Here is a 25,636-nt window from a genome sequence, read left to right as displayed (position 1 = left end):
GGAGGACTGAGGAGAGCACCGCCTGCTCTCCCAATCCCTTCAGCATCTTCCCAAGGGATATAAAGACTTTTTGACAACATATTTTCCTTTCCTGGTCTCATTCTCGTGTGACCCAGCTTGAAAGACCAGGAGGGGATGGTAGTCCTCCAGCTTTATCCTACTCAACATCCTTCTCCTGACGTCCCAGATGCAGGCACCCAGCAGGCAGCAAACCTTAGAGAGCTTATCCGGGCAGCATATGGGCACCTCAGTGTCTCTCAGCACAGTGCCTCCAATTGCTAAAATCCTTTGCCTTTACTTAGCAGCACCAGTTTCGATTCAGGTCCTTGATTTGACCTTTTCAATGTGATCACCCCTTTCTAGCACCAAGCTGCTGTGGAAAGTGTGGGTACCTTCTTCTCTCTCCCACGCCAGACATTTTTTATTAGTTTGGGTGCAGAACCAAAAGAAATCTGGCTCTTGTGTCTTCTCACACCTTTCCTGCAGGGTGACTCCAGGCACTCAGGCCTTGCTCTCTGTGTTGATACATGTACAGCTTCATCCCCTGACCCAGCCAAGAAAACTGGCAGTATTAGTGTTTTGTACTCAACATGTTCCTTCACCAACTTCTAAAACTCCATTCAGATTCCCCAGTTGTTTCTAATCTTGTGACCTGCAGCAACTGAAGAAGAATTTCAAGGGAAGTGCTTCTCCAGTAACTCCTTTGAATGTTACCAAGTATACAAAAGGACAAGCAGTGTCTTGGGCCAATGGAACAAACATGTAACAAGAAGATTTTCAGGCCTGCATGGAGGCACCTCCAGGGAAAAGCTCCCTATGAAGTGGCTTTGTTGACCACTCAGGAGAAGCTGCACTGCGGGTCACCCAGGGACAGACCCAGAAGTCACTCAGAGGAAATGATAGTGCTTGTTTTATGGCATACAAGCAGACTGCTTTTCTGCTCTGCTTCCTTTTGCAAACACACTTGTTCCAGTTTGGTGACCAGTTAGTGTTGTACAAGTGCACAGGAAGGTTTCTGGAGTCACCCTTTGCAGAGCTGCTGGCAGCACCCCCGTCTTTTCCCGGCCACACAGCAGCACAGTGGCTCCTCTCTGGCTCTGAGCAGGGCTCAGGCTCATCTGTGTGGCTGCAGGGAATGACTGCACCCAACAACAAAGCCATGCCCTCAGTAACGTCACACTGGACTCCATTCTGTGCCATTGGCATGAGGTCTGACGCGCATCTGCCGGCCTGTCCTGTGCTTCCCAGCCTTGTCAATAGGTTCCTTTGGCTGATGTTGGGTTTGGCTGCACAGAGGTGCTCATTGCCCTCAGGTGGATGCTGGGTGTGTCATCAGTGCTGGATGACCTGTAGGCAGCCTCGTGCAAGTGCAAAGTGGTTCTTCTAATGAAACAAATCAAATTCTAATAATTTCCTTGTATAAAATTTGCATTTACTGGGGATGAAGAAGTCAGTGGAAGTTTCTTGTATACTGCACTTTTAAGTTAAAAAATGAGTATTTTAGGGCAGTCAGGATTGAGTATCCAAACTTGCTGCCATGTCCAGGGTTCTGGTGTGGGACCTGGCAGACAGGGTGAAACACACTGCTAACATTGTTGTTGCTGTGCTGAAACACATGCAGGCGAAGCTGTGCATAGAAGTATCTTCCTGGATAGATGTGAGCTTTGTTGTTTATCACCTAGAGAAGGATTGTACCTCTGCACTGGGTAAAGCTGAAGGAATGTACGGTTATTACTCGGTAAAGTTAAACTGTAGCCTACTTGAATGTCTAAATGCCTTGCTGTTTTGCAAGAAACACCTACAGAGAAACAAAACGGACTAACTCACTAACAGATACCCTCTCATTTCTACACCTTATTCACCTTCTGCTCTCTCTTCTCCTTCTCTCCTGCTTATGGACTTGGAGCAGGCATCATCCGATCGCCGAGGAGAGTGGGAGATCCAGCCCAGCCGGCAGACCAATACCTCGTACCTGACGTCTCATCTGGCTGCAGATCGACACGGAGGATCAGTGCAGGTATCTGCTTTTCCATCTCAGACACTGTGTGTCACTGAATTGCAGTTATGCCTGCCACTATGAGGCCAAGTGCTTGGGAGAAGCCATGTGGCTGCTATAAACAGGGAACGTGATGTGAAGGCTTTCCAGAAACCCCGCAGGAGGCAGGAACAGGCAGAAATTATTTCACAGACTTCCCATTCTTCTAGTATGCCTTGTTGAGATGGGTGGAGGTGTATCACGTGGAACTGTGCTGCGAGGAGAGCTTTGTTAATGGGGAATGTGTCTGTGTTTCAGGTGGTTAGCTCAACCAACGGGGAGCTGAACGTGGACGACCCGACAGGGGCACACTCCAATGCACCTATAACAGCACAGGCAGAAGTGGAAGTGGTGGAGGAAGCTAAGTACGTTGGCTTTACAAACAGGCTTTCCTCTGGTGTGGTCATTAATCCTCCTCCTGTGAAACGAGTGGGGGTATCTACCCATGGGGAAGTACTCGATGCTCATGTCCCATGCCCTTTTCCTGCATATTGCTGCTTTTGTGCATGGTGCCTTCAATGCTGCTGCTGCTTTTTACACTTGTTGTGGCTGGAGAACGTAACTCTTACTCAGAGCATGTGTTGCAGAGTAGATGGTAGTACAAGTACTGAAGTAACGTGAATAGATTGCAGGACTCTCTGAAAGGACAACATCCTGTGTGCTCATGCTGAGAGTGTAGGAGTAGCTTGAGCACAACTCAGTGAAGAAATTGTTGGTCTGAGTTAACACTTCATCTGTGGCTGCGGTAAGTAATGCCAGATATCCACAGTGGTGTGACAGTGATCCTTTCAGGGACTTGGGGTTTTCTCTGTGAATTCTCTCAGTGGACGTTCAGTGGAAGCTGAGAGAGAAACCAGCCCTTCTGCTCATGGGGAGCCGTGTGCTCGCTTTGAGCAGACCTCTCCCCTGTAGCTTGTGGCAAAGAGTGAGAAGCAACATGCGTAGTTGCTGCTTTGACCATTTTGACCTCCATTGCACACGTGCTGCATCTGGCACCATCATGTCACCTTTTGCATGATCCTGAGCATGAGACCTTCTTGCTGCCCCCGAACTAGAGCAGGACCCCAGCAGGTAATCCCAGCTTCCCATACAAGGGGGAAGTGGGCTTGGAGCTGCCCCCAGATGGTCAGTACTGTGACGCTGCCCCAGTGCCTGGCTGTGGGCAGACTTGGTGACACTGGTGTGGCTTGGCTCAGCCCTCTGCTAGGAATGATTTGTGAAAGGATAAGAAGGAAAACGGGGACGTGTGAGAAAGGATGGAAGTGGCCCTGGAGTATCCATCAGGCTGGAGCCTTCTGTTCCACCTCATCACTGTTGTGCTGAAGGTCTTTTGCTGTCTGTCCTTCAGAAAGCACTCCTGTGATCTTCCTTGCTGGGAGCTGGGCAGCTATTTGAGCAAGAAGTGGATGTGCTTTCTCCTCCCAGACAAGGGAGTGAGCCATGGTTTTGACACAGGATTCTCCTAGAGCATGGTGGGGGGGGCAGGACTTGAGGTGCTGCTTGGAAGGTGGGCGATATTCCTCTTAAATTTGGGTGTTGGGGCCTGCAGTGGCCGCAGGTTCGGTGTTACAGGCTGTGTCCTGGTCAAGATGACTGAAGTGGGGCTTTTTCCAGGCATGTGCCTTGGGGCAGATGGCCACCCCAGCAGCTCTTGTACAGGAGAGCATCAAGACAGGTGAAAAGAAGCATGTGTGAGCCATGCAGCCCAAGCTGTGCCTGGCCATTTGTCCTGTCCCTCCCAGACTCTGTGTGGTTCAGAATTGATTTTGAAGGGTTTCAGTGGTCGCTGTGAAGGGTGCTCTGCACCAGCAGGTCTGGGGGCTCTTGCTGTAGTTCCCTAGTTCCTTGCTTCATTCCTCTTGCCTCAAGGATGGCTGCCTTCATCTTTCCTTGCATCTGTGACCATAAATCCCCTTGGTTATGAGGAGATCAAAGGATTTTTAGACTCAAAAGATTGATTTGCTGTGTAGCAGTTCAGAAAGTGTTAGAACCAGCTGGATTTGGGGCTCTGTGTTTTGAGACAAGATGCAACACTGGAAAGGTCTTTCCCTGCCGCTCCTGGCTAACAGAGGAGCTGTGCACATGCTTCTGCTTTGGGGTCCCCTGAGGACACTGTGAACAGCAGCTCACAGACAGAGGTCCATGATGGGATCCAGCAGTCTCCTGTGTGGTGGCTTGGAGCTCCTACATGATCTCAGGCCCCAGAAAGAGCCTCCAAGGGCCTGTGACCGTGGGGAGAAGGTGCAGTGTTTGTCTGAGGTCTCACAACACTGGAACATGTGGTGACTCTCAGCGGCACTGTGCAAGGGCCGAGGTGGTTGAGGGCTGGGGGGGTGGGGGCAGGCATGGTGTGTGTCTGCCAGTCTGCACTGCATGTTTGCATGGCTGCAGTGACATGCTTTCATCCCACCTCTGTGAACTAATTGCTCTTTCTTCCTTTCTGTGTTTTTTCTCTACACTCTCTGTAGCTGCCTGAAAATGCTCAACTTGTGGTGAGTCCCTCTCTCCAGTCCACATGCAAGGGGGAGCGGACCAGACTAGACTGGGGTTGGCAAAATCCAACCAACCAAACCATAAACAGGCACAAGCTCAATGCCAGCCCAGGGCTGTTTTGGTTTCGGACCCTGCTGGGCACTTCTTGGGGAGGGTGCGGACCATGTCTGAGGGGCCATTGAGGCCCAGCAATCAGACAGATGGCTGAACTGATCTGTGCAAAAGACAAATTCGAATCCTTTCCTATTCGGCTTACCATATCCCCCATAATGTCCGTGAGCAATGATGTCTAATGGAGCTGGGCAGACTCGGGAGCAGGCTTACCTGACATCTTGCAGGACTTCCTCTCACAGACGATATGAAGGGAAAACCCTGCCCTGGCGTGGAGGGGAGGGAGCAGTCGGTTCCTGGGAGAGTTCCTACAAGCACAGCTAGTGCCTGCATAGTTAGTGGGGGCATAAAGCAGTGGTGTTCAGTAGTGACATTAGTGACAGGAACCCAGCTGGAGCTGCAGCCTGCAGGGTGGGTGGGAGGTGGTTGCTTTCCCAGCAGCAGGCTGAGGACTGGCGGAGCACTGCAGCTGAGCTGGTTCTCTGGGAGAACCAACCCTCTGGTTTGGGATCAGCATCACTCCAGGCCCAGCTCCAGTGCATGTATCGTTCATCAGGCTCTTGAAGCTGCAGTCCTGGCCCCGAGGAGGCTGTGAGGTGCTCCCTCCCTCCTTGTCCCTCTGTGGCCATGGCTGTGATGCGCCCGGTGCTGCAGAGGGCTGAGCTGAGCCTCCAGCATCCCCTTGAGGCCCAGGCAGCACCCCGGGGTGGGTGGGAACCTTGCGGAGCAAGGTGGTGATGCCGCTGTGGGTCAGGAATGTCCTTGCTTGATGAGAGACTGACCCGCCTCTGCCCTGCTCTGCATAGGCATTGCCTCTGATACCTCTGGCATCTCTGGCTTCTCTGTATGTCGTAGTCTGGGGCTGTTCTCTTGGGCATTGTCTGCATGCACAGAGATCACATTCTGTAGTTGTCAGCCTGCCTTATCCTCTCGTTTTGGTGTTCTGCCTCTGCCTGTCTGACCTGCCAGGACTTCCTTTCCTGAACCCTTCCCTGGACCTCTGAGTAACACCCTAAAAAAGACACGAATCTCAAGGGACAACAGCCAAAAGTCAGCCAGCTCCCTCTGTATAGTGCCCAAGGAAACGAGTGCTTCTCAGCCCTCTTCTCTCCTTATCATCTGCATGTGGAATCATAACTTGTGCATTGTCATCATCTTTCCCCATAACCATCCCGTCCCTTACTTACCATCACCCATGTCATGAAGGAAGGTGGCTGCCATGGGAGAGAAATACTGCTGTAGGTTAAACCCAGAGAGGGTGGCAGGAGGACTGGGGCAATAACATGCACCACCAGTCCCGGAGCAGGGGGTGAGAGTGCCAGTAGGGTGCCTGCACTGGGTGCACTGGGTGCAGAAAGCTTCAGAGCATGCTGTGAGTGTCAGAGCAGGTCCTGGGGATGGAGTGCTCCCAGCTGACAGGTCACTCTGGGCCTGTGTTCCTGGAAGGACAAGCGTGTCCTGGTTTTTTTTGGCTCACCTCTACACTGAGCCTGTTAGGAGCGCCTGACAGGAACCCAAAGGCAGATTGTGATGTTACACTTCCCCTGGCAGTATGTTCCTGCAGGAGCGTGCAGTGGGCAGTTGCCCTCCCACAGCTGTGGCTTTGAGCTCCGTGTGTCACAGGGCTGCAGTCTCCCAGCAGACAGTCGGTGCTGGCAGGAAAAAATGGTATTTGTAGAAAATAATAGCTTGTAGGAAAACATGGTGTTTGCATACTTATGCTGCTTAGCTTCATGTCTGTCCTGCAGCCTGGAAAGGTGGGCTTTCCACATCGCTCCAGTCATGGCTGTAATGGCTGAAAGATCCGTAGCTCAGGAGCAGAACTTGGGCAGAACTAACATTTCCTCTGTGCAGAGGGTTCCTGGCGCAGGCTGAGGGTGGGAAGGCAGTCACACCTCAATGCCCAGTCCCTGTGTTAGGAAGCAGCAGGGCTAGGAAGCCTGGATTTGATGCAGAGCCACCAGTGCAACCACCTCTGCTGGAGGCTGAGCAGCACTGAGCGTTTTTCTCTCCACCTCAGTCTCCACTCTCCATCCTTTTGCTTCTCCTGATCCCTGGGCGCTGCACATCTCCCTCGCTTTCGCAGAGGGGAGAAGCAGGTGTTCTGTATCAAAGGTGGAAGTTCTGCTTCTCGTGAAAGGTTCAGTAAAGGAACCTGGTCCCTGACCCGAGATCTCTTTGGCACCTGTCTTTTTAGTGAGCGCTGTTGAACCTGTGTCTTGAAGCCGGGGACGCAGCCAGGCGTGCAGCCAGGGCTTGCTGTCCTCGTGCCCTCCGGGCTTCCCCCGAGGTCTGGCCCTATGATCCTTGTCCCATTGCTCCCCACGTGGCGAGCGCCGGCTGCATCAACCCCCGGCCCATCCCCGGCCCATCGCTCTGGGCACGTCCCGGCTCCAGCTGCCGACCTTGCGGGCAGGTCCTGGGCTGGGGCCGGGCACGGGGAGCAGCCGGTGCATGCGGGGGAACCGCAGTGGGGTGCGCGGGGCTGACCGGCCTTGTTCTTTGTGCTCCAGGTGCTGCTGCTTCTTTAAGAGGAAACGGAAGAAGACGGCTCAGCGTCACAAGTGACCGGTGCCTCCCGGGCCTTGCAGGAACACCACGTGCACCTGCGGCTCTTGCCCTGGCTAATTGGAAGGGGCTTCTCTTTAGGGGGAGGAGGAGGCATAGGAGGAAGAGAAAAAAAAAAGAAAAAAAGAAAAAAAAAAGAAAAGAAAAAGAAAAACAAACAAACAAACAAGTGACATTTTAAACCAAAAAGAGAAGAAAACGTTCCAAAACAAACCACTCTTGGGTGGATCTGCTGAATGGTCTCCCTCGTTCACTCCAAGCCTGACGCTCCTTTTGGGACCAGGACTGTGGCTGGCTCAGGTCTTGGTTGCCCGGGACGGGGGCTGGCTGACCCTCCTTCCCGTTGGTTACGCGAAGGCGTCGTTCATGCAAACGTGAGGACTGTGCTTAGTTCCTGCTCACCTTCCCCTCCTCCCTCCCCTGCACTCTTTGCTCCTCTGCCTTCCTCCCTCCTTTAATAAGAAACACTGTAGGCTCAATGGCTCTGGAGGGGGCAGGAGGATGCGGTCGGGGCAACAGAGTTGCATGGGAGAAGGGCCTGACTGCTGCAGCAGTGCTACACAGGTTCCCCCGTAGGCTCCTTGGGAACAGTGACACTGTAACGTGCAAGCTGTGAGAAATTTGCAATCTACTGTTCCAGTTGGGTTTCCCGGCTCCCCTCCCACCTCCCTCCTCTGACAGTAACAGAGCAATGTGGATTGTTTTAAAGAAACTGACGTTGTTGCACTTTTTATTCTTTTTAGCATTACAGATGCACATTGTATCTGTGGATCTCTGCGTGGACCAGTGGTGCCAGCGCAGACATTCAGCTGGGAACGCATTGGGGTGCAGACAGTGCCCTCCAGTGGGGATGTTGACGACATCCGCACAACCCTTGTGCCAGTTTGGGGTTCCCAGAGCCCGCCCTGGGCCGTGCGCTGAGGAAAGCATACTTGAATTTTCAATCACCCTTCCCATCTGCCAGTGAATGTCCCCACCGTGGTTTCCTACACCGTGCCTGGCCCAAGCGGCCCACAGACATGGAGGGCCAGCTGTTGGCAGCAGGGAGAGGCAGAGCAGGGTTAATGTAACTGGGAACTGGTGCTTCCCAGGCTGCAGGCATCGCTTGGTGCGGGGCTGGGTGAGCACACGGCCTTCCCCAGCCCTCCATTAGGGTGGTTGTGAACACACACCTTCTGCGGGGAAGCGTGAGGAGCAAAGCTTCCCATAAGGAGCAAAGCTTCCCGGGCAGAGTGGCGATCCTTCACTGCCTTAATACTGATTTCATCTCCAGACAGTCGGATGGGTTTGACTGGAATAGCCTTGGCATCCTCCCACTGAGCTCATGGTTTGTGCGTGGGCCAAGCACTCAGCTCACAGGGCACCTGGGTGTGATGCCTTGTGTGTCCTGCTGCCACGCTTCCCCAGCCTGGAGGAGGCTGAGGCTGCTCCTGGATGTGGCAGAGCTGTGCAAACTCGGGCAGTTTTCGGGGAGTTTGTGAATAAATAGATGCTCATGCTTTGTGTTTCCATGTGTGCCACCTGACTGCACTGGGACTGTTTGCTTGAGGGACTTCACTAGCTGTTAACATGGGCCTGTGCTCCATGGGGAGTGTGGAGGGAGGGAGAAAGAGACGAGGCCTTGCAGCCCGTTGCAAGTGATGAGCTGTGGGCTGTGGTTTGTGGTGTGACCCCCAGGAGCTCCCTTCCTCAGCACATGGGGCAGAGCATCGCTCCTTGTGCTTCCCGAAGCAGGTGTGATGTCAGCACAGGAAGGCACTGCTTCTGTGCCAGGATCCCCTGGCCGTCCTTAGCCATCTTTGCCTCTTGTTGCCTTACCTGCCGGAGCTCTGAGTGTGGCCGTACCTCCTCCCAGCGGCCCCTCGCGCTGCAGCCTGGCTCACTCCTTGCTTGCACGTCCTGCAGGAGCTGCACGCCCTCATTCTGGCTTTCCTTGGGGTGCACCACAGGCTGGGGCAGGAATGGACCTTCCATCACCTGCGTGCGAGAGCCGGGGCATGTTGTCCTCCCTTCCCCTCCCAATGGAGGGTGGACAGGGACCAGCCACGTTCCACCCTCCCCGTTCTGACCTCTGCTGCCTCTCTGCAGTGCTGTGTCTCTGGCACGGGCCCTCTCTGCTGTAGGAAACCATGGTCTTAAGGGGGGAAAGGGGTACAGATGCTCCCTTGGAGCGTCCATGTGCTCTGCAGATGGAGCCGGGCCTCGAGACACTTCTGTTGCTGCCCTCCCAAGCCCCACTAAGTGCCTGTCACCAGAACTCGATTCCTTCTGCATCTCCTGCCGTGTGTGGTCATTCCTTGCTGCATCCGCCCCAGGAGCAGCTCGTAGTTGCAGCATATGTAAGTGTTTGCAGGGTGAGGGAGGGCGGGGGGAGAAGGGGCCATCTCAATGGTTTCTGTTCTTAAATGGTTTTTTTTGTTGTTGTTGTTATTGTTCCTTTTTTTGTTTGTTTATTTGTTTTTTGTTTCTTTTTTAAGTGAATGTATTGAATTGTTTAGGAACTTTCCTGCCCTTGTTTTTAAGCGGGTCGGTCGGTCGGAAGGCTGTTTCACCGCCACCCACTGCTTATCTCCGGAGATACGATGTTCTTTTAACCCTATGACGATGTGTTTGTAGGGGAGGACAGTCCCCCCACGGCATGCTGGTAATGCTCACTTGTACCAAGCCCTCTTGCACTATAATCGTACGTTGGACTCTTTGACGGGGCAAAGATGGTGGGAATAAAAAGCAGGTTAAATAAAAGCAGGTTGACAGCGAGAGCTGCACGTCACGATCCGCCATCGCGGGGCGGGAGCGGGGAGAGCCGAACCGGGCCGGGCCGGGAGGAGGCGGTGCGACCCGCGGGGAGAGAGGCCGGTCTGCGGGGAGGGGCAGCGCGGTGCCGTCTGCTGCGGTGTCAAGTGAGACCCTTGTTCCGTTGGATTTTGGTTTTGTTTAGTTCTTTTCAATAAAACATTGCACTGCTGCATTGTTCTCCATGGAAAGGCGCCTTTCTTCCCCCTCCCCCACAGCATCGCCTGCTTAGAGGGTATTTCCCTTCACTCTGCTTCTCCTGGGCTCTCGGTAACCTTCCACAGCACCTTCCCGGTGCTTTGTGCTTCACAGCCCGGACAGCTCGGCCCTGCGGGAATGGAGGCGCCCATTTCTGTCCTCTCTGTGCCCCCACGTCCCCACCTTAACCAGAGGTTTGTCCTGGGACCAGCACATCTTCATTGGCAACACAGATGGTGGCATTGAGTGCACCGTCACCAGGCTGCTGATGGCACTGAGCTGAGTGCTGAGCTGGTACAACAGAAGGGAGGGATGCCAACCAGAGGGACCTGCGTGGGCTCACAGAGTGGGATCAGGTGAACGCAATGAGGTCCAACAAGGCCAAGTGAGGGTGCTGCACTTGGGTTGGGGCAATCCCAGGTTATGAGTACAGATAGGAGAACTCCTTGAGAGCAGCACTGCAAGAAGGACTGGGTGGTTCTGTTGGATGAACAGAGGCAGCAGTGTCCATTTGGGGCCTGGAAAGCCAACAGCATCCTGTGCTGCACCAACAGAGGGCTGGCAGCGGGCAGGGAGGACACTGCCCCCTCTGCTCTGCCCTCACTGTGCCCAGACCTGGGGTCCCAGCACAGGAAGGGTGTGGAGCTGCTGGAGCGGGGCCAGAGGAGGGCACGGAGATGCTCCGAGGGCTGCAGCACCTCTGTATGGAGACGGGCTGAGGAGCTGGGGGTGTTCAGCCTGGAGAAGAGAAGGCTGCAGGGAGACCTCAGTGCGGCCTGCCAGTATTTATAGGGAGATGGTAACAAGGCCATGACAGGAAATAGCGGCCGGGATGTGACCGGAAGTGCCGCCCCCTTCCCGCTCCCATTGGCCGTTCCCGCCCCGCTCCCTCCCGCCGCTCTCGCCCCGTGCCCGCTGCTGATTGGCTGCGCCTCCGCCGGGCGACGTGGCGGCCGCCCTACGGCTCCTCATCCCCCCCCGCCCCCCGCCGCCGTTGGTCGCGCCCGGGCGTCGCGCGCGGAGGGTCCGGGATCGAACCACCTCCGGCGGGGGGGGGAGCGGGGAGGGGCCGGATGCAGGCGGCGCGGAGGGCGCTGCGGGCGGGCTGCGAGCGGCGCACCATGAAGGCGCTGGTGGCGGCGGCGGCGCTGGGCGCGGCGCTGTTATTGCTGCTGCCCGCCGCGACCAGGGCCGACGAGCGCAAGAAGGGGCCCAAGGTCACGGCCAAGGTCGGTGGGGGAGGCCGGGATCGGGCCGGGGCCTCGGTGACCGCGGGGCCGGGCGGGGGGGGTGGGCCCGGCTGACGGCCCGCACGTTCCCCCGCACAAGGTGTTCTTCGACATCCGCATGGGCGACGAGGATGCGGGACGCGTCGTCATCGGGCTGTTCGGAAAAACCGTGCCCAAAACGGTGGAGAACTTCGTGGCTTTGGCCACCGGGGAGGTGAGAGACGGGCCGGGTCGGGTCGGGTCGGGTCCGCATCTCTCCGTGCGGGTGACGGCCCGGCTCTGTGCAGAAAGGGTTCGGCTTCAAGGGCAGCAAGTTCCACCGCGTCATCAAGGACTTCATGATCCAGGGAGGGGACTTCACCCGCGGGGACGGTACCGGAGGTACGGACGGCAGCGCTCGGGGCTCACAGCGGCAGCTCGCGTAGCTCGTGGCCGCCCTGCGGGGCTCACATGGGCTCCGGTTCCCCTCCCCGCCCCCCTCAGCGCCGGCCCCGATGTATTTCCAGCCCCTTGCCCTCTTCTTTCCTTTCTCTCCAGGAAAGAGCATCTACGGGGACCGCTTCCCCGATGAGAACTTCAAGCTGAAGCACTACGGCCCCGGCTGGGTCAGCATGGCCAACGCCGGCAAGGACACCAACGGCTCCCAGTTCTTCATCACCACCGTGAAGACACCGTGGCTGGATGGGAAGCACGTGGTGTTCGGCAAAGTGCTGGAGGGCATGGTAAGGGGCTGGAGGTGAAGCAGGAGCTGCAGCAGCTGCTTTTGTCCCTCTGACCCCGCTGCTTCCCCCAGGACGTGGTGAGGAAGGTGGAGAACACTAAGACGGACAGCAGGGACAAACCCCTGAAGGACGTCACCATTGCCGACTGCGGCACCATCGAGGTGGAGAAGCCCTTTGCCATCGCCAAGGAGTGACCCGTCCAGCCAGCTGGTGCTGCAGGGGGCCCTGTGCTGTGGAGACCGACCTCCATGTGCTGCAGGCTGCCCTCCTGCCCCATGTGCATTCCCCAGTGGCATCCCAGAGCACGGGCAACCGCTGAGGTCCCATTCCCAGCCCCTGCCACCTCCCCAGGGACAAGACAGGGCCCCGCTCTGTTGTCCAACACTTCTTTTGTAAGAAGCACATGCACCAATAAATGTGACCAATGTGTTTTTTATAGACTTGCCTCTGTTCTGCTCTCTTGAGGGGTCAGCCCCCCCCCCCCTCACCCCCTTCCCCTGTCTCAGATCAGCCCCTGCTCTAGCCCTACATTTGGCAGAAACACAGAGCCAGCTTCATGCAGTGCAGCCACGGTGGTTTATTGCTCCAAAGCCCAAACACCGGGGGGGGTTTCCAGTGAGGGTTCAGCCTTCAGGGACTCCTACAGCAATGTGCCATTACAGGGCAGCAGCTGGCAGAGCTTCAGCTCTCCAAAACAAGGCACGTGGTATTGGAGAATGCAGCTCCCAGCAGGGCTTCACCTACCTCCTGTGGAAGGTTCTACTGACAGGATCCGTGGTGCGACACCGCTGCTGTAGGTGATGGGGGTGCTCAGGAACCCAGCTTCCCCCAAGGCACAGCCGTGCAGGGGAAGCAATGCCATGGGCTATAGAGGCCCTGCAGCACCCCGCTCAGCACGGCGCTGGGGAGCGCATCTGCAGAGAGAAGCACAAGTGCAGCTTTGTGAATGCCAGCAGCACCGAGAGCAGGGAACAGGGGGGCTGCAGGGCCACTCATCCCACTCCTTACCCATGGCTGGTGGCTGCACATAGGGATCAGTGCAGAAGCCAAGGACAGGCCGCTGGGAGGGCGAGTGGCTGACACTGCAGCAGGAGAGGGATGTCAGCAGCCAGCAGTCCCTGCTCTGCTCCCAGCCCCCTGGGAACCCCGCAGACTCACAGAGGGCTGCAGCCCTTGGGCTCCTGCTGGCAGCGCCGCACCTTCAGGAAGTCCAGCACGTCCTGGGGTAGCTCCTCATTGTGGCACAGGATGCCCTGGGGTGGGGACAGCACAGTGTGGGCAGCCCTGGGGTGCAGGTGCCACTGCCAGCCCCCCGTGTCTCACCTGGATGTAGAGCTCCAGGCCCTGCCGACGCTGCTCCAGCACCTTGGGCACCCAGTTGGGGACGCGCCGCGGGGGGAAGTCGGGCACCTTGCAGTTCTTCTTGATCTGGGGCAAAGCGGGAGGTGTGGGTGCCTCGGCCACCACCGTGAGTCCCCAGGGAAGGCCCCTGGCTGCAGACCCCCTGCCCCATGGCCCCAAGTGCTCACCCGCTTGTGCAGTGCCTGGAACTCGCTGTAGCGCTTTGCCACCACGTGCCGCCGGCCATTGCACAGCACCTCCACCAGGAACACCTGCACCTCCTCATCGTCACTCTCATGCTCCCAGGGCAGGAGCCCCAAACTGCCCCATGGGGCACATAAGATCCCCCAGGGCAGGACAGGAGATGGGACTGCAGGGACCATCAGCCCCCCCCACCCCCAACCCCTTCATCAGGGTCAGCAAAGCCCCTGGAGAAGGTGGGACCACCACAACCACCACACAGGGCAGAAAGGGGACACTGTCCCCAGGAATAGATTGGGTCCCCCAGGGACAGGCCGGGACCTCCATCACCACCCCAGGGCAGGCAGGAACCCCCCCCTCCACACCCCTCACCGTATGTGCCTTCTCAGGGCCGTGCGCCGTCACCTCTGGCTCCGCCGCAGGGATGGAGACTACAATCATCGCCCACCACTGCTGCCAGCACCAGAGGACCACCCCGTCCCACCCCAGCTGCTGGGGGCCAGGAGAGCCTTGGTGCTCTGCAGCCCGAAGGTAGCACAGGGACAAGAGGAAAGGAAAGTGGGAAGTCAGCACAAGCGCGCTTTTCCCTTTTTTTTTCTGTCGCCTGTAAGACTCAGTATCAGTTTTGATCAGCGCTGCCACAGCCCCAGAGCCAGCACTGAGAGACCGCCCCTGTTATCACAGGGACAGGGGAACATCACAGCCTCCTGCGGAGCAGCTCCAGCCCCGGGCTGAGCTCAGAGCCTAAAAAACAGCAGCTGGGCCTTGGTGAGAGAGTCAGAGCTTAATCAACAGCCGGGGCAGGTGGCTGGGCCGTGCCAAGGCCACAGGTTCCCTGGTCACAACAAAGCCAGAGGCAGCACCACCTCCCTCACATCCCTGCGGCCTCTTCCCAGCTGCCCTGCTCCCTCCCTGCCCTCTCCCACAACATCACACGCCTGGCTGCCCTGATACAAGTTTTATTACATAGTCGTAATGGCACTGCAGCAGTAAGATAATCCTAAGAGCCTTAAAACCCAGCCTGAAAAATATACATTTGTAGCGTCACTAACCCCCTTTACTCTTGACCTATTCAGGGCTGGATGGAAAGCAGGAAAACTCCTTTCTCTTCAGTAAGAAAATATATGTTGCTAAATGAAAAATATACAGTTAGAAGAGTTACTGGCTTGTAAGCTGCTCATCTGGGAGTTAAACCTCTACCAGCGCTCAAGTGTTTAACTAGGGTTCATTCACGTGTAAAAGAGGTATAGTGTATAAAAAGGCAAAGTTCAGGTATGCTCTTGGCTTGGTCCAGTTAAGAAATGGCCTTGGCTTCAGGTAAGAATGCTTCCCAGTACTTCACCAGCTGTGGAGAGGAGGAGGAAAGAGTCAGGAGCCAGCACAGCTCAAGTGCATGGTGAACGAGCTTTCAATTCAGACTTGGGAGGGTTTTAGAGGCTGAGGAGGAGCTTCTGCCCCTTCCAAAACACACAGCTCTGCTGAGGCATCTCCTGTGGTACAATGCTTAATGAGCTGCTCTTGTTAGCAGGATTCCCCACTGTGGGCTCAGGCTGAGCTCCAGAGAGAGCTGGCAGTGGGCACTCACCTGTTGCTGAGAGTTCAGTAACGTCTCCAGGTACTTTGTCACATGGTTTCTGAAGTCCTTAGATTTCTCTTTCTGCAAGAGATGGTTGCAGCAATGAGCACAAAGCTGCAGCAATGAGCACAAAGCTGCAGCAATGAGCACAAAGCTGCAGCAATGAGCACAAAGCTGCAGCAATGAGCACAAAGCTGCAGCAATGAGCACAAAGCTGCAGCAACCACTAAACCCCCTCATGTCTCTGTGGGGAGGACAAAACAAGGGGTAGATCCCAATGATGGTTTGGAGGATCTCTGCAGACCTGAACACTTTGAGCAGAACCCCCCACCCCCCTTCAGCCCAAACCAGGTGCCCTGCAGAGCTGATGCCCCATTCAAACACTTCTGCATTAGTAACTATTGCCCACTGCTGGGAGAACTGCACGCTGGGGGCTGGGGCTCACCTACCTCAAACCGTATCACTTCCTTGCGGATCACAGCAGAAATCCGTTCAAAGTCCCTTTCATACTGTGTCACACGAGACTCCCACTGCAGAGAGAGGAAGTGTGCAGTTTCCAGGGCAGGATAGCTTTTTGCTCACTGTCTGAATGGTTTTGCAAATCTGACTGCTCAAACTCCAGGGACAACAGCAGGCCTCACCTCTGAGATCTCCTCTTTGGCCTGCTGTAGCTTGTCGGGCTTGTTGGCCCACAGCAGCCTGGCCTCCATCTCCCTCTTCTTCTGCAGCATGGACTGGGCATCCTGCCACCGCTGCCAGGTCTTCATACGTTGGTCAAAAGCCCCCTGAAAGGAAGAAGCAAAGGCTGGGCTGGCACATTCCCAGACATTCATGGGGCTGTGCCCTCTGCCACCTCAACGATGGCCACACTTCAGGTTACCTGAGGGTAACCACAATGGCAGCACAGGCCAGAATATGGAGTGTCCTCCCTGCTGCTCTACCAGGGAAAGGGCAGCTCTAAGGCCTCCCTCATACAGGGCTCAGTTTATTCCTTTCATCAAGAACAGCCAGTGCAAGGAAACACCTTTGCTAACCCCACTCTGCCTCTCCTGCAGAGAAGTGACCACAAGTCACAGCAAAGCACTCCAGCACCTGACAGACAGTATTTCTTCTGCCAGCCCAGGCAGGGAAGAGCCAGGTAGAAGGGAAGAGCTAGAAGAGCAGAAAGCAGCATGTGGTGGCCCTGCCAGAAGTACTGAGCAGCCAAGAGGCAGGCAAAGGCTGAGGCAACATTACAGCTCCTTCCAAGAACATGCCTACCTCCAACACTATCGGTGGTCTTGGTCCTCTACAGCACCCATTATATCTATTATTATATATACCAAGCACGGTGCATTTTGGACCCTGTAGTCTACAAGTAGGGCAGGAACAAGTCAGCCTGCCAGACTGGGAGGTCACCTGGAACTTGTTTTTTGTTCAGCCTCCAGCACAGAAGCCTGCATATCAGGCAGGCAAGACTTCAAAACCCAGTCTGCTCTACTTGCAATACAGAACTCAGGTTACCAGCTTACAACCTCTGCAGCAGCTGCAGACTTCTCCCCTGGAAGGCCTGAGGCCACCTATAAGCCATGAACTTGTCCCATATCCCCTCTGGAGAAGAGCAGCAAGTTTGCTTTCCACCTGGAAAGACCAGAGATGCCACGCTCTCTGCTTGCACTCACAAGACCAGCTTCCTCCTAGCACACCTAAGCTATGCCAAGACCAGGGGCTAGTTCCTCCCTAGAGGCTGGCTCTGAGGATTGCCCTAGGAGTGCTTACCCTTACAACTGCGAGGAGGCGGATGTAGTCTCCCAGGAGCTCGGCCAGGATGAAGAAGTCATTGTTAGCCTGTTCCTGGTGTAGCTGTTCGATCTTCTCTTCTACCTCAGCCAGCTGGGACAGCGCTCGGGACAGCGCCGTGTTGTCCTCAGAGCTCCCCAGCATGGCCAGACTCTTTGCAAACTGTGCTGTATTCAATGCGAGCTCTAGTGAATGGAATAAAAGAGTCAGCTGTGGGCTCTGCCACACCAGGTGCTCCACAAAGAAAGCCCTGGCCTTCAGTTCAGCCCTGGGAGCTGCTTTTCTGTAGCCCTGGGAGACATCAGCTAGGAGAGCCAGTGCCAGAAGCTGGCAGCTTCTGTGGGACATGGAGAACCCCAGCCAGGAAGAGGGAAGCAGCAGTGGGAGGACAAGCACAAGTTTGCATGTTTTGGCTGATATCTGCAAAGGGAAACATTCATGCTCCCTGGCAGAGAACAGCATGGTAATAGCAACAAGATCAGCTCTGGTCTGGTTCCTTAGAGCAGCTTTCACCCACCAGGCTCACATCCCAAGTCTGCACCATCAGACAGAAGCTGTGGCACCAGCATTTTTACTTCTTTCTCCCAGGCCAAAGAGGCCAAGAGTCTTATAGCAAGAAAGCACCGCCATATCTTTTCACAAGGCTTAACTCTTACAGTTCAAGCTACAGAGCAAGCAGAGCCAAACTTGTTACCTTTCCTGTGGTTCACTAGTGTTTCTACAACAGCATGCAGCTTCCGGAGCCGCTGCTCCTCACACTCCACCTCCTGCAGCTTCTCCTCAAACCACTGAAATGGACAGACCCACAGTTACTTCCTGCATTATCTGCACGACTGCAGAACTGCCCATGCACACCCCCCCAAAAAGAAACGTGAGGTGGTGGAAACGCACCAAGGACGAGGACAACCCAGAGACATCCAAATACTTACTATGTCTGATTCATTCATCTTAATGGTCATTTTACTGACAGCATCGGTTGCTTTGTTGAACATCTTCAGTATTCCTGCTCCGCTCAGGGCTTGGGTGCCTATTGCTCTTGGCAGCTGCAGAGAAACAGAGAAGTTTGCTTTGTCAGGAGGTAAGAGCTGCTGTGAGAGTGGTATTCATATAATACCACACAGCTTGGCAGAGTCACTACTTCCATATCATTTGGGCACTGGGCTCCAGTCACCTCCAGACAGCAGGCTACGCTCTCATTATAGATTTCAGAATAAACACAACCCCCACTCTCAACGTGTGCCCCCAAGAAAGTTTGACCACAGCTTGTTACCAGCATACAGTGTGCTTAGATATGCACTGATGAACAGAAGAGGTCCTGTTCTCTTCATCACTGGTTAAGAGCTCTTACAGGACCCTGCTGCTTATCACTGAGCTCTGAAGCACCTTGCCCTCTAAATTTCTTGTACACAGCTTCCTTCTGTACCCCCAGGTACTCGCAGCCACCTCAGTCCACCCTACTGACCTCCTCCTTTTCCAAGAACTCCCTGACATCCGGGTCCTGCAACATGGTTGGATGGCTGACAACTCTCTGGAGGTACCTGGGGAGAAGAACACACACTACTAGTTACCTCTGCTGAAGCCTGGCTCCAAGACACGTTGGTGAGCTGCAGCACACACAGGTCAGCTGTGATACACTCATTTGCTCAGAAACAGCAGCCCCGAAGCTGAAGTCAGACCCAGCAAGATGTTCTCATCCTCCCACAGAGAGTCCTCCCCTCCCTGGGGACTCCAGTGAGACAAGTCTGCACCTGCACCAATACTCACTACACCAAGGTTACTTGATATAGTAACTGATGAAGATTCTGCCTTACATTCTTTCATGATGACACTTCAGAGGCTGAAGCTGGAGATTATTGGCATCCTGGTGCTAACTACAGCAGCCAACAGGGGTGGCAGAGCAAAGGCCACAGGTGGCTGTATAGTTAAAGGTGCCAGTTAAATAGAGAGCAAATTGTTTCTCACCTGATGTGCACTGTTTGTACCACTACTCAGTGTCCAGATTTTGGGGCTCCTGAGACAGATCAGTTTTCTCCCTGCCTTGTCAGAGTTCACATGGATTTGGTCAACAGAGAGCAAGAATTTTGAAGCAGAAGATAGTTTTATAGTCAGCTCTTGCAGTTGCAACTCTACAGTGGCCGCCAGGTTCCCTCTAAGCCTAGAAGCAGACTGCTTTTCTCACACAGGGAGAAGACTGAAGCCAGCCTGACCTTTCTGGGGTCCCTTGCTTGGTTCAGGAACAAGGGGATATAGCTGTTGGGATCTGTACCTCTCTAGAGCAGCCCGTCTCTTTTCTAGGAACTCTGCAGAGGAGGAGTCTTCTTTCCCAACTTTCACTTTGGTCATTCCTAGCACAGAAGGTAGGTGCAATTAATGAGTGGCCTCAAACTGAATGCACAAGGTAGCAAGGTCTGTCACAAAACATACAGACTGTCAGGGTGAGGAGAGAAATCTGACCTTGCAACAGAAGAGCTACTTGGAAAATTAACATCTGCTTGCACCTACATCTAGCAGAAATCTACATCCAGAAAAAAGGCAATGCAATGCCAAGCGAGACTGGAATGGTTACAGGTCTGGACCCAAGTGAACAGAGCAATTCAGTGACAGTGCAGTGATTTCACTCTTTTCCAAGAGGATGCAGAGCCACTCAACAACAAGGCTTAAAGCCCGGAGCTCCAAGCAGGGAGCCAGCTGAGTTCAATTGTGTCACAGAACTCAGATTATTTTATATAACTACTTACTGCTCTGCAGCTTCCCTCTCAGCTTGGAGGTTGCAGGCAGGCCCATCTTTCAGGCAAAAGGCTCAAATCAGAAGGACCAGACCTAGAGCAGCACTCTGCACCTCTACCACTCACCTATGAGACTCTTCTCTGGCGGTGGAGGCACGATAAACCCATTTTGGGCATGCTTCTCCGACAGTTTCTCATAGAGACCCAGAAAGTCACTGAACCTCCTTTTCACTGAGAACTGCTTGCTCCTGAACATTGGCATGCTCGTCTGAGGGAAGAGATGAGACTCAGGTCAAACTCATCCATGAAAGCCTGCCCATGCACGCACTATGTGCACCATCACTTCTGGGGATGGAAATAGAACATCCTGAGCTCCGTGGGATTTGAGGAATACACCAGACCAAATTGTGAAAGCCTTGACCCAGGTTTTCAACAAGTCTTCTTCCAACAGCTCTCCTCAGGCTGAGCAGCAGCGTCAATACCAGTAAATAACAGAGCAGATGTTACTGTGCCCACAAGCTGCCTGCTAAGCCCTGCCCATTGCCTAATCCCACCATCCCTGCTCCCCACAGGAACAAGGACCGCTGTCAGGTTACACATAAGCTGTTGATGGCCCCTGCAGCCTATTGATTTTGTCTGCAGAACAAAGCTGGCAGCTAACATATCTCCCAGTCCCTTCCACACACCCACAGCTTTGCACCACAAGATGCACCGCCTGCAGCCCAACAGCTGCTGGACAGACAGCTAGGAAAGGCTTTTCAGAGAGCATAGAGATGGGCCCCAAAGCAGTGCAGCAGGAGAAAGCTTGATGTCTTGCAACTAGTCCCAGAGAACAGGTCCTGACAAGAGACTCGTTGGGAAGAGTTGCATGCAAGTGAGCTTAATATGAAACCAGTATCGGCACAGAACCAGTAGCAACAGACCCAGACCCAGCATCTGGGGCTCCCCCTAGCAGATGACGTTCCTGCTGCTGAGCAGAGATATCAGCTGAAAAGGTCTTCTAAATACATGCAAACATATTTCAGAGCTAGGCTCATCCTCTGATCTGTAAGGTTGGATTATAACTCATGAAGCCACGTAGATTTAGGCCTCCCACCTATTTAGGTCACCACTACCTTGACATGAAAAGGAAAGGCTAGTCCAACTGCCTTAGACTGGGGGGGGGAAGATAACTTTGACATACCTGTGTTGATACTTTGTAAGCTACATATGCATTCATGCCATCCCCTGTGGAAAGCAAAACCAAAGTGTTAGCACAAGATTGGCCTTTTGCACCATCACCTGGAAACTTTGGCGACTGCAAAGCACCAGGCTCCAGCAATCCCCTGACCTTTCTGCACCTCAGTGAATCTCTGAGCCCTGAGTCTGCATGCAGCCTCTCAGGCATCTTTCTGCAGAACCCTGGAGCGCTGCCCACCAGGCATTTCCCCAACCTGGCTGCTCAGCCCTCCTTTTCCTTCCCAAGGCAGCCAGCGCTGACAATCAGACACTTGTTATACTGACAGCACTGGGGCTAACTCCATGCATCTGCTCACCATGTCACAATTCAGTGGCTGTGCAGCACATGAAGCAGTCTATTCAGAGGATGCAAGTCAGACAGCCCCTAGCTGCCTGTGGTTTGATTCTGGGACATCACAGCCAGCCTTTTCTCCAGCTAATACAGAAACCATTTGTCTGGGGAGAGGAGGGCTTACCTCATAGCTCATGCAAAGGACATCTTCACAAGTCAGACAATGCCCCAGTGCACCTCTGATTACAAGTCAGTGCACCCCCCAGCTCCAGAAGCCATGAGCTGGCTGGGATCAGATGGGTTCTCTCTGGACTGCCCTGTGGCTGGCTAAGTTGCTCTGATCCCCACTTCCAACAGAGAGAAAGCTTCTTGCTTCTTATTGCTCCACAGCTGACAGTGAAGGTGCCACAGCATGGAACAGCATATTTCATCTCAGGTTAAGGCAGTTTCACCTCTCCCCTGTCAGCCACACACAACTCACCAACTTTCTCCGGGTCACTCACTCCTACAGTCAGTTCAAATTTGTCCTCTTGTTCTTCTTCTTCCAACTGTTTGAAGTAAGCATGTAAGGACAGCAAATTAGAACGAGAAATCCAGACTCCCAAATACAAAGTCCCATATGCTACAGCGTGCTTGTCACACTGCCAAGGCATCTTTGGTATTTCAGTCTGGTCAAAACAGTGCTATGAAGTCCTTGGGCTTCACACTTGTGTTGAGGCTGCACGTTCCAAGCATCCTGGATTTGTCTCTACAGCAATGCTATCTGCACAGACCAATGCACAAACTGGTCTTCACTAAGGCTAAACTCTGCTGAGCCCAACCTCAGCCCAGCTCTGGGCAAAATAGTTTCCTCTGAGCTCTTTAACACTGTAATTTCAATTCTCACCTGAAACAGGTGAAGATACAGAACCTATACAGGAGGCAAATGGATGGAGAACTGTGACAGCAACTGGCATAGCCAGCCTGAACCCCACTTTACTGAAGGTCAGAGGCAGCAAAAACAACAGTACTGCCTCTGACAGGCCACCAAGGCTTCAGGCTTGCTTGAAAAGTACTACAGTTCCTCATTAGTAAGGTGAAGGTAAAGCACTCTACCTCACACAGCCTCTTGTTTAAGAGCCTGAAGATGAGAACTTCTCAGTTCACCAATCAGCTCAGCATCCTGCCCAGGTTCTACACTGCTTTGCCTGAGCCAGCTTGAAGCCAGACTGAGACAATAATAGTACTGCAGAGTCCTCGTGAACTCAGGCAGCTGGGGGCAGAACAGGAGCTCTTTGCTTGTCACCAAAATAGTATTAATTTCTCAACAGGAAAAGAACACAGAATCAGGCCAAGCTCCGCCTAACCAGGCTTGGCAACCAGACCACAAGTTCCACTTAGGAAATCTGCACTCCCAAGTCACCCAGGAGACTTCTATAAAATCCACACAGAAGCAGTTCTTCCACCTGCCTCCACCTGTAGCAAGAGAGGGAGCTAGAATTCTCCATCAGAGCTCGGACCCTCAGGTCAGCCACTCACTCCCAGCACTTGAAGCACCAAGTTTCTGCAAGAGCAAGGCTCACCTGAGCCCCACTCCAAGTCCCAGACTGACAGCCCAAGATAAAGCCAGGGCATCCAATGTGCCAATTACATTAATTACATCATTAGATGCAAGTTCCCATCTAAGTCAACAGACAGGTTCCTACCAATTACAGTCCCAAACCAGCAGGGCAAGTTGGAAAGCTGGGAGCAGTTCTCACCTCCTCGTAGCTCTTTGGAGGGTTTCTAGAAGAGCTTGCAGCTACTTCTAATGAGGGGGCAGGATTGGATGCTTTGGCCAGTTCCTTCTTCTGGTTGTTTTGCGTGCTGTCTATAGACAACTCTACAGTGGCATCTGTCAAAAGAAGTTGGCAAGGGTCAGCCTCTCTACTTTGGGTTTCTACAAATGTCAGCATTTTCAGAGAGGCTCACGGGACCAAGGCAGCAACAACAGTCTTAATCAGCATTAAAGAAACACAGGGAGGACATCTGTGTGCACTGGGAACAGCACAACTTCATACAGCTTCACTGCAGTAAGAGCATTTGATCAACTCAGCTGAATATTTTGTTAATCAAAACTTATTCTAGAGAGGCAGACAGCAGTTCCTTGCTGTGTGCAAGCAACAGCTGCACACTGCACAAAGCTACAGACAAACTGGATTTTAACACTGCACGTAGACTGGGCTCCTTCCCAGGACACTCATCCACCAGAGGAAGTCAAAGCTTCCACCTGTTACCAGATATCTCCAGGACTGACTTTCAGATGCCTCTGTCAGATGTCTCACACTCAGCCAAGGAATGGGATTGCTGGGGAAGGTCCAACCCTCCACGCTCCCCCCACAGAGGGGTGTTAAGTTCCCTGCTCCTGAGGAACAGCCACGTTTCAGCTAGACGTGCTTCCTCTACCTGCACAGAGGAAGGAAAACTTAGAGAACAACGGCCTTTCACGTGTGGAAGGACACACTACCTTGTAGTTTAATAAAAGCCCATTTTCAGGCCTCTTCAGCTTCCAGGCAGTTAATCCTGCTGCACGATTAAATGAGAGACCTGGAGGAGGCTACAGGACCTTCCCAAACACACCACAAGCACTCAGCGCTCCCAGGGCACAACACAGGCTTGAGAGATAAGGAATTACGATAGTCCAGAACATGCAGCTCAATCACAAGCAAATCATGGCTAAAATACAGATGACTCCAAGCTTAGAGTTCAGGAAGCACCAGTAAGTGCTCAGAGATGCAGACTCACCTGCAAATAGGTCCTGATCATCTTGCTCTACACGAACCCCATTCTCTTTGGAACTGTTATTCACAGGAGGAAGCAATTCCCGTTTTGGTGCTAGGGGTTTGCTCTATAAAACAATTAAAAGAGCACAAACACGGTCATTAACACTGAGGGGGCCCAGGCACTGCCATGCAGGGCCTCCACTACAAACCCAGCATGTACAGTGGGCAGAGGCTGCTTTCCTTAAAGCACCCTTCACAATCCCAGTTGAGTACACAGATTGCAACAGCTCTCAGCACCCCTGGGAGCCCCAGCCCTTCTGTCTGCAAACTGGCAGCAGCAGCACCACTCAGGCCAAGGGAGCAGCACCAGGGAACCTCCAGTGAGCACATCAACCCCTTGTAAAGGCCAACATTTTGCTGCTGGTGGTGCAGACTTGTGGCAATTTGCTTTTCAAGAGGCTTCCAGTCCTCCATCTCACAGCCCAGCAAACAGGAGCGCTGTGTGTGGGGTCACTCAAACAGGAGGTGTACAGGAGGTGTGGGTGCTCCCCAGGCCAGTAAGAAGCTCTGCAGACAAGCTAAAGTGGGGACCGAAGTCTCCTTGATGAGCCTTAAACACTGAAGAGGGCTATCTGCCCTTGGGTTCTCAGTCTGCCTTGGTTTCCAAGCACACAGCAGCACCGTACCCTGCTCTCTACTCACTATCTCTGCTCTGAAGAGCTGCAGCCTCCCTCAGAGCAGCCCGTAACAGCGCTCAGCACCTCTGGCACATTAACTACCAAAGCCACCGTCTCTCCCCAAGCCCCCAGCCCGACACTGAGCACAGGCCGGGCCGTGAGCTGGCAGCTCCATCCCCACGGCTGCACGGAGCGCTCTGCAACATCGGTACCGTCAGTTATTACAGCTGCTCTGACAACCGCATCCAGCGCCTGCTGAGACGCTTCAGCCGGTTCAGCGTGTTGTGCTCGGGGAGGCACGGCTCGCACCGCGGCTTGCGGGGTCAGCGGGCCCCGAACAGCCCCAGAGCGGAGCACAGCGGGCCCGGGAAACCCCCCCGCGCCCCGGAGCCTCCCCGTCCCCACTCACGGTGCCGGCGAAGATGTCCTCCCCCTCCGTGTCGCTGTCGGCGCCGTCGCCGTCGGCGGAGCTCGGTGGGAACGGCGGCGGTAAGTGCGGCCCCGGGGAGGGGGAGCGGGAACCGCCGGCACCACCCGACGCCATCGCCCCGCCGCCGCTTCCGCCCGCGACACGCGAGACCGGAAGTCGCCGCTTTTTAAAGCGCGAGGGCGGAGCTCGGGGCAGAGCGGAGCCTCGCCATTGGACAGAGCCGGCTGTCGGCCAGCTCGGAGAGCCAATGAGCGGCGCCAGGAGGCGCGTGGGGCGCACGAAGGTGCGCGCTGTTATCTGCCATCGAGCCGCCCTTATCTCCGCTGGGCACCGAGCAGCACCGCGCAGCGGCTCTGAGAGCTCAGCGTGTGCACCGGGGTCACGGAGCCCTGCTGGCAGCACGAGCTGCGGGTGTCAGGATGGAGCACAGCCCTGACCACAAGGGCTCGGGGTGCTGGGGATGGCAGCAGGGCAGAACTGTGCCCTCACAGACCACAAAGTCTGCC

General features: G+C 54.5%; 4 protein-coding genes across 20 annotated transcripts in view; 2 read left to right on the top strand and 2 right to left on the bottom strand.

Moving 5' to 3' along the window:
• CSNK1G1 (casein kinase 1 gamma 1) overlaps positions 1-10,175 on the top strand; it is an 82,411-nt gene extending 72,236 nt beyond the window's left edge. For 7 of the 12 annotated variants that reach the window (XM_085515993.1, XM_085515998.1, XM_085515992.1 and 4 more), the window contains 4 exons: positions 1,910-2,017; positions 2,294-2,400; positions 4,504-4,527; positions 7,153-10,175. In XM_085515993.1, the coding sequence (XP_085372119.1) occupies positions 1,910-2,017; positions 2,294-2,400; positions 4,504-4,527; positions 7,153-7,207 (294 nt within the window). In that variant the 3' untranslated portion in view covers positions 7,208-10,175. The remainder of the gene's footprint in view (positions 1-1,909; positions 2,018-2,293; positions 2,401-4,503; positions 4,528-7,152) is intronic. The other 5 variants (XM_085515996.1, XM_085515995.1, XM_015872332.3 and 2 more) reach the window with 2 other exon arrangements.
• Positions 10,176-11,269: 1,094 nt separating this feature from the next.
• Positions 11,270-12,587, top strand: PPIB (peptidylprolyl isomerase B). The gene is made up of 5 exons (XM_085516028.1): positions 11,270-11,427; positions 11,528-11,641; positions 11,715-11,808; positions 11,965-12,149; positions 12,221-12,587. Exons 1-5 carry the CDS (start codon positions 11,272-11,274, stop codon positions 12,341-12,343), a joined length of 672 nt encoding a protein of 223 aa, XP_085372154.1. The 5' UTR covers positions 11,270-11,271; the 3' UTR covers positions 12,344-12,587.
• Positions 12,588-12,706: 119 nt separating this feature from the next.
• SNX22 (sorting nexin 22) lies at positions 12,707-14,195 on the bottom strand. 2 transcript variants are annotated; one of them, XR_014934474.1, is made up of 7 exons: positions 14,064-14,195; positions 13,679-13,762; positions 13,473-13,577; positions 13,308-13,402; positions 13,158-13,231; positions 12,894-13,063; positions 12,707-12,789 (listed from the first exon to the last, which is right to left on the bottom strand). XR_014934474.1 is itself a non-coding variant. In XM_085516041.1 (6 exons), exons 1-6 carry the CDS (start codon positions 14,130-14,132, stop codon positions 12,960-12,962), a joined length of 531 nt encoding a protein of 176 aa, XP_085372167.1. In that variant the 5' UTR covers positions 14,133-14,195; the 3' UTR covers positions 12,707-12,959. The 2 variants fall into 2 exon arrangements, 1 of the variants encoding a protein (XP_085372167.1); XM_085516041.1 differs by having other exon boundaries at positions 12,707-13,063.
• Positions 12,707-25,271, bottom strand: SNX1 (sorting nexin 1). Of its 5 annotated transcripts, XR_014934451.1 has the most exons (21): positions 25,110-25,271; positions 24,046-24,148; positions 23,022-23,155; positions 21,764-21,830; positions 20,956-20,999; positions 19,899-20,040; positions 19,313-19,391; positions 18,509-18,584; positions 17,976-18,089; positions 17,741-17,834; positions 17,026-17,231; positions 15,909-16,052; positions 15,717-15,797; positions 15,277-15,348; positions 14,064-14,209; positions 13,679-13,762; positions 13,473-13,577; positions 13,308-13,402; positions 13,158-13,231; positions 12,894-13,063; positions 12,707-12,789 (listed from the first exon to the last, which is right to left on the bottom strand). XR_014934451.1 is itself a non-coding variant. In XM_015872325.2 (15 exons), the coding sequence occupies exons 1-15, from the start codon at positions 25,242-25,244 to the stop codon at positions 14,986-14,988; spliced, it is 1,542 nt and encodes a 513-aa protein (XP_015727811.1). In that variant the 5' UTR covers positions 25,245-25,271; the 3' UTR covers positions 14,635-14,985. The 5 variants fall into 5 exon arrangements, 2 of the variants coding, with proteins under 2 accessions (XP_015727811.1, XP_085372117.1); XR_014934450.1 differs by having other exon boundaries at positions 12,707-13,063; XR_014934452.1 differs by lacking the exon at positions 13,158-13,231 and having other exon boundaries at positions 12,707-13,063.
• Positions 25,272-25,636: the final 365 nt, after the last annotated feature.

Source organism: Coturnix japonica, chromosome 14 (assembly GCF_054131305.1).
Source record: "Coturnix japonica strain WE chromosome 14, WE-NBRP24, whole genome shotgun sequence".
Lineage (NCBI taxonomy): Eukaryota > Metazoa > Chordata > Aves > Galliformes > Phasianidae > Coturnix > Coturnix japonica.
The sequence above is the reverse complement of the archived record's forward strand: the minus strand, read 5'-3'. Positions and strand labels throughout refer to the sequence as shown.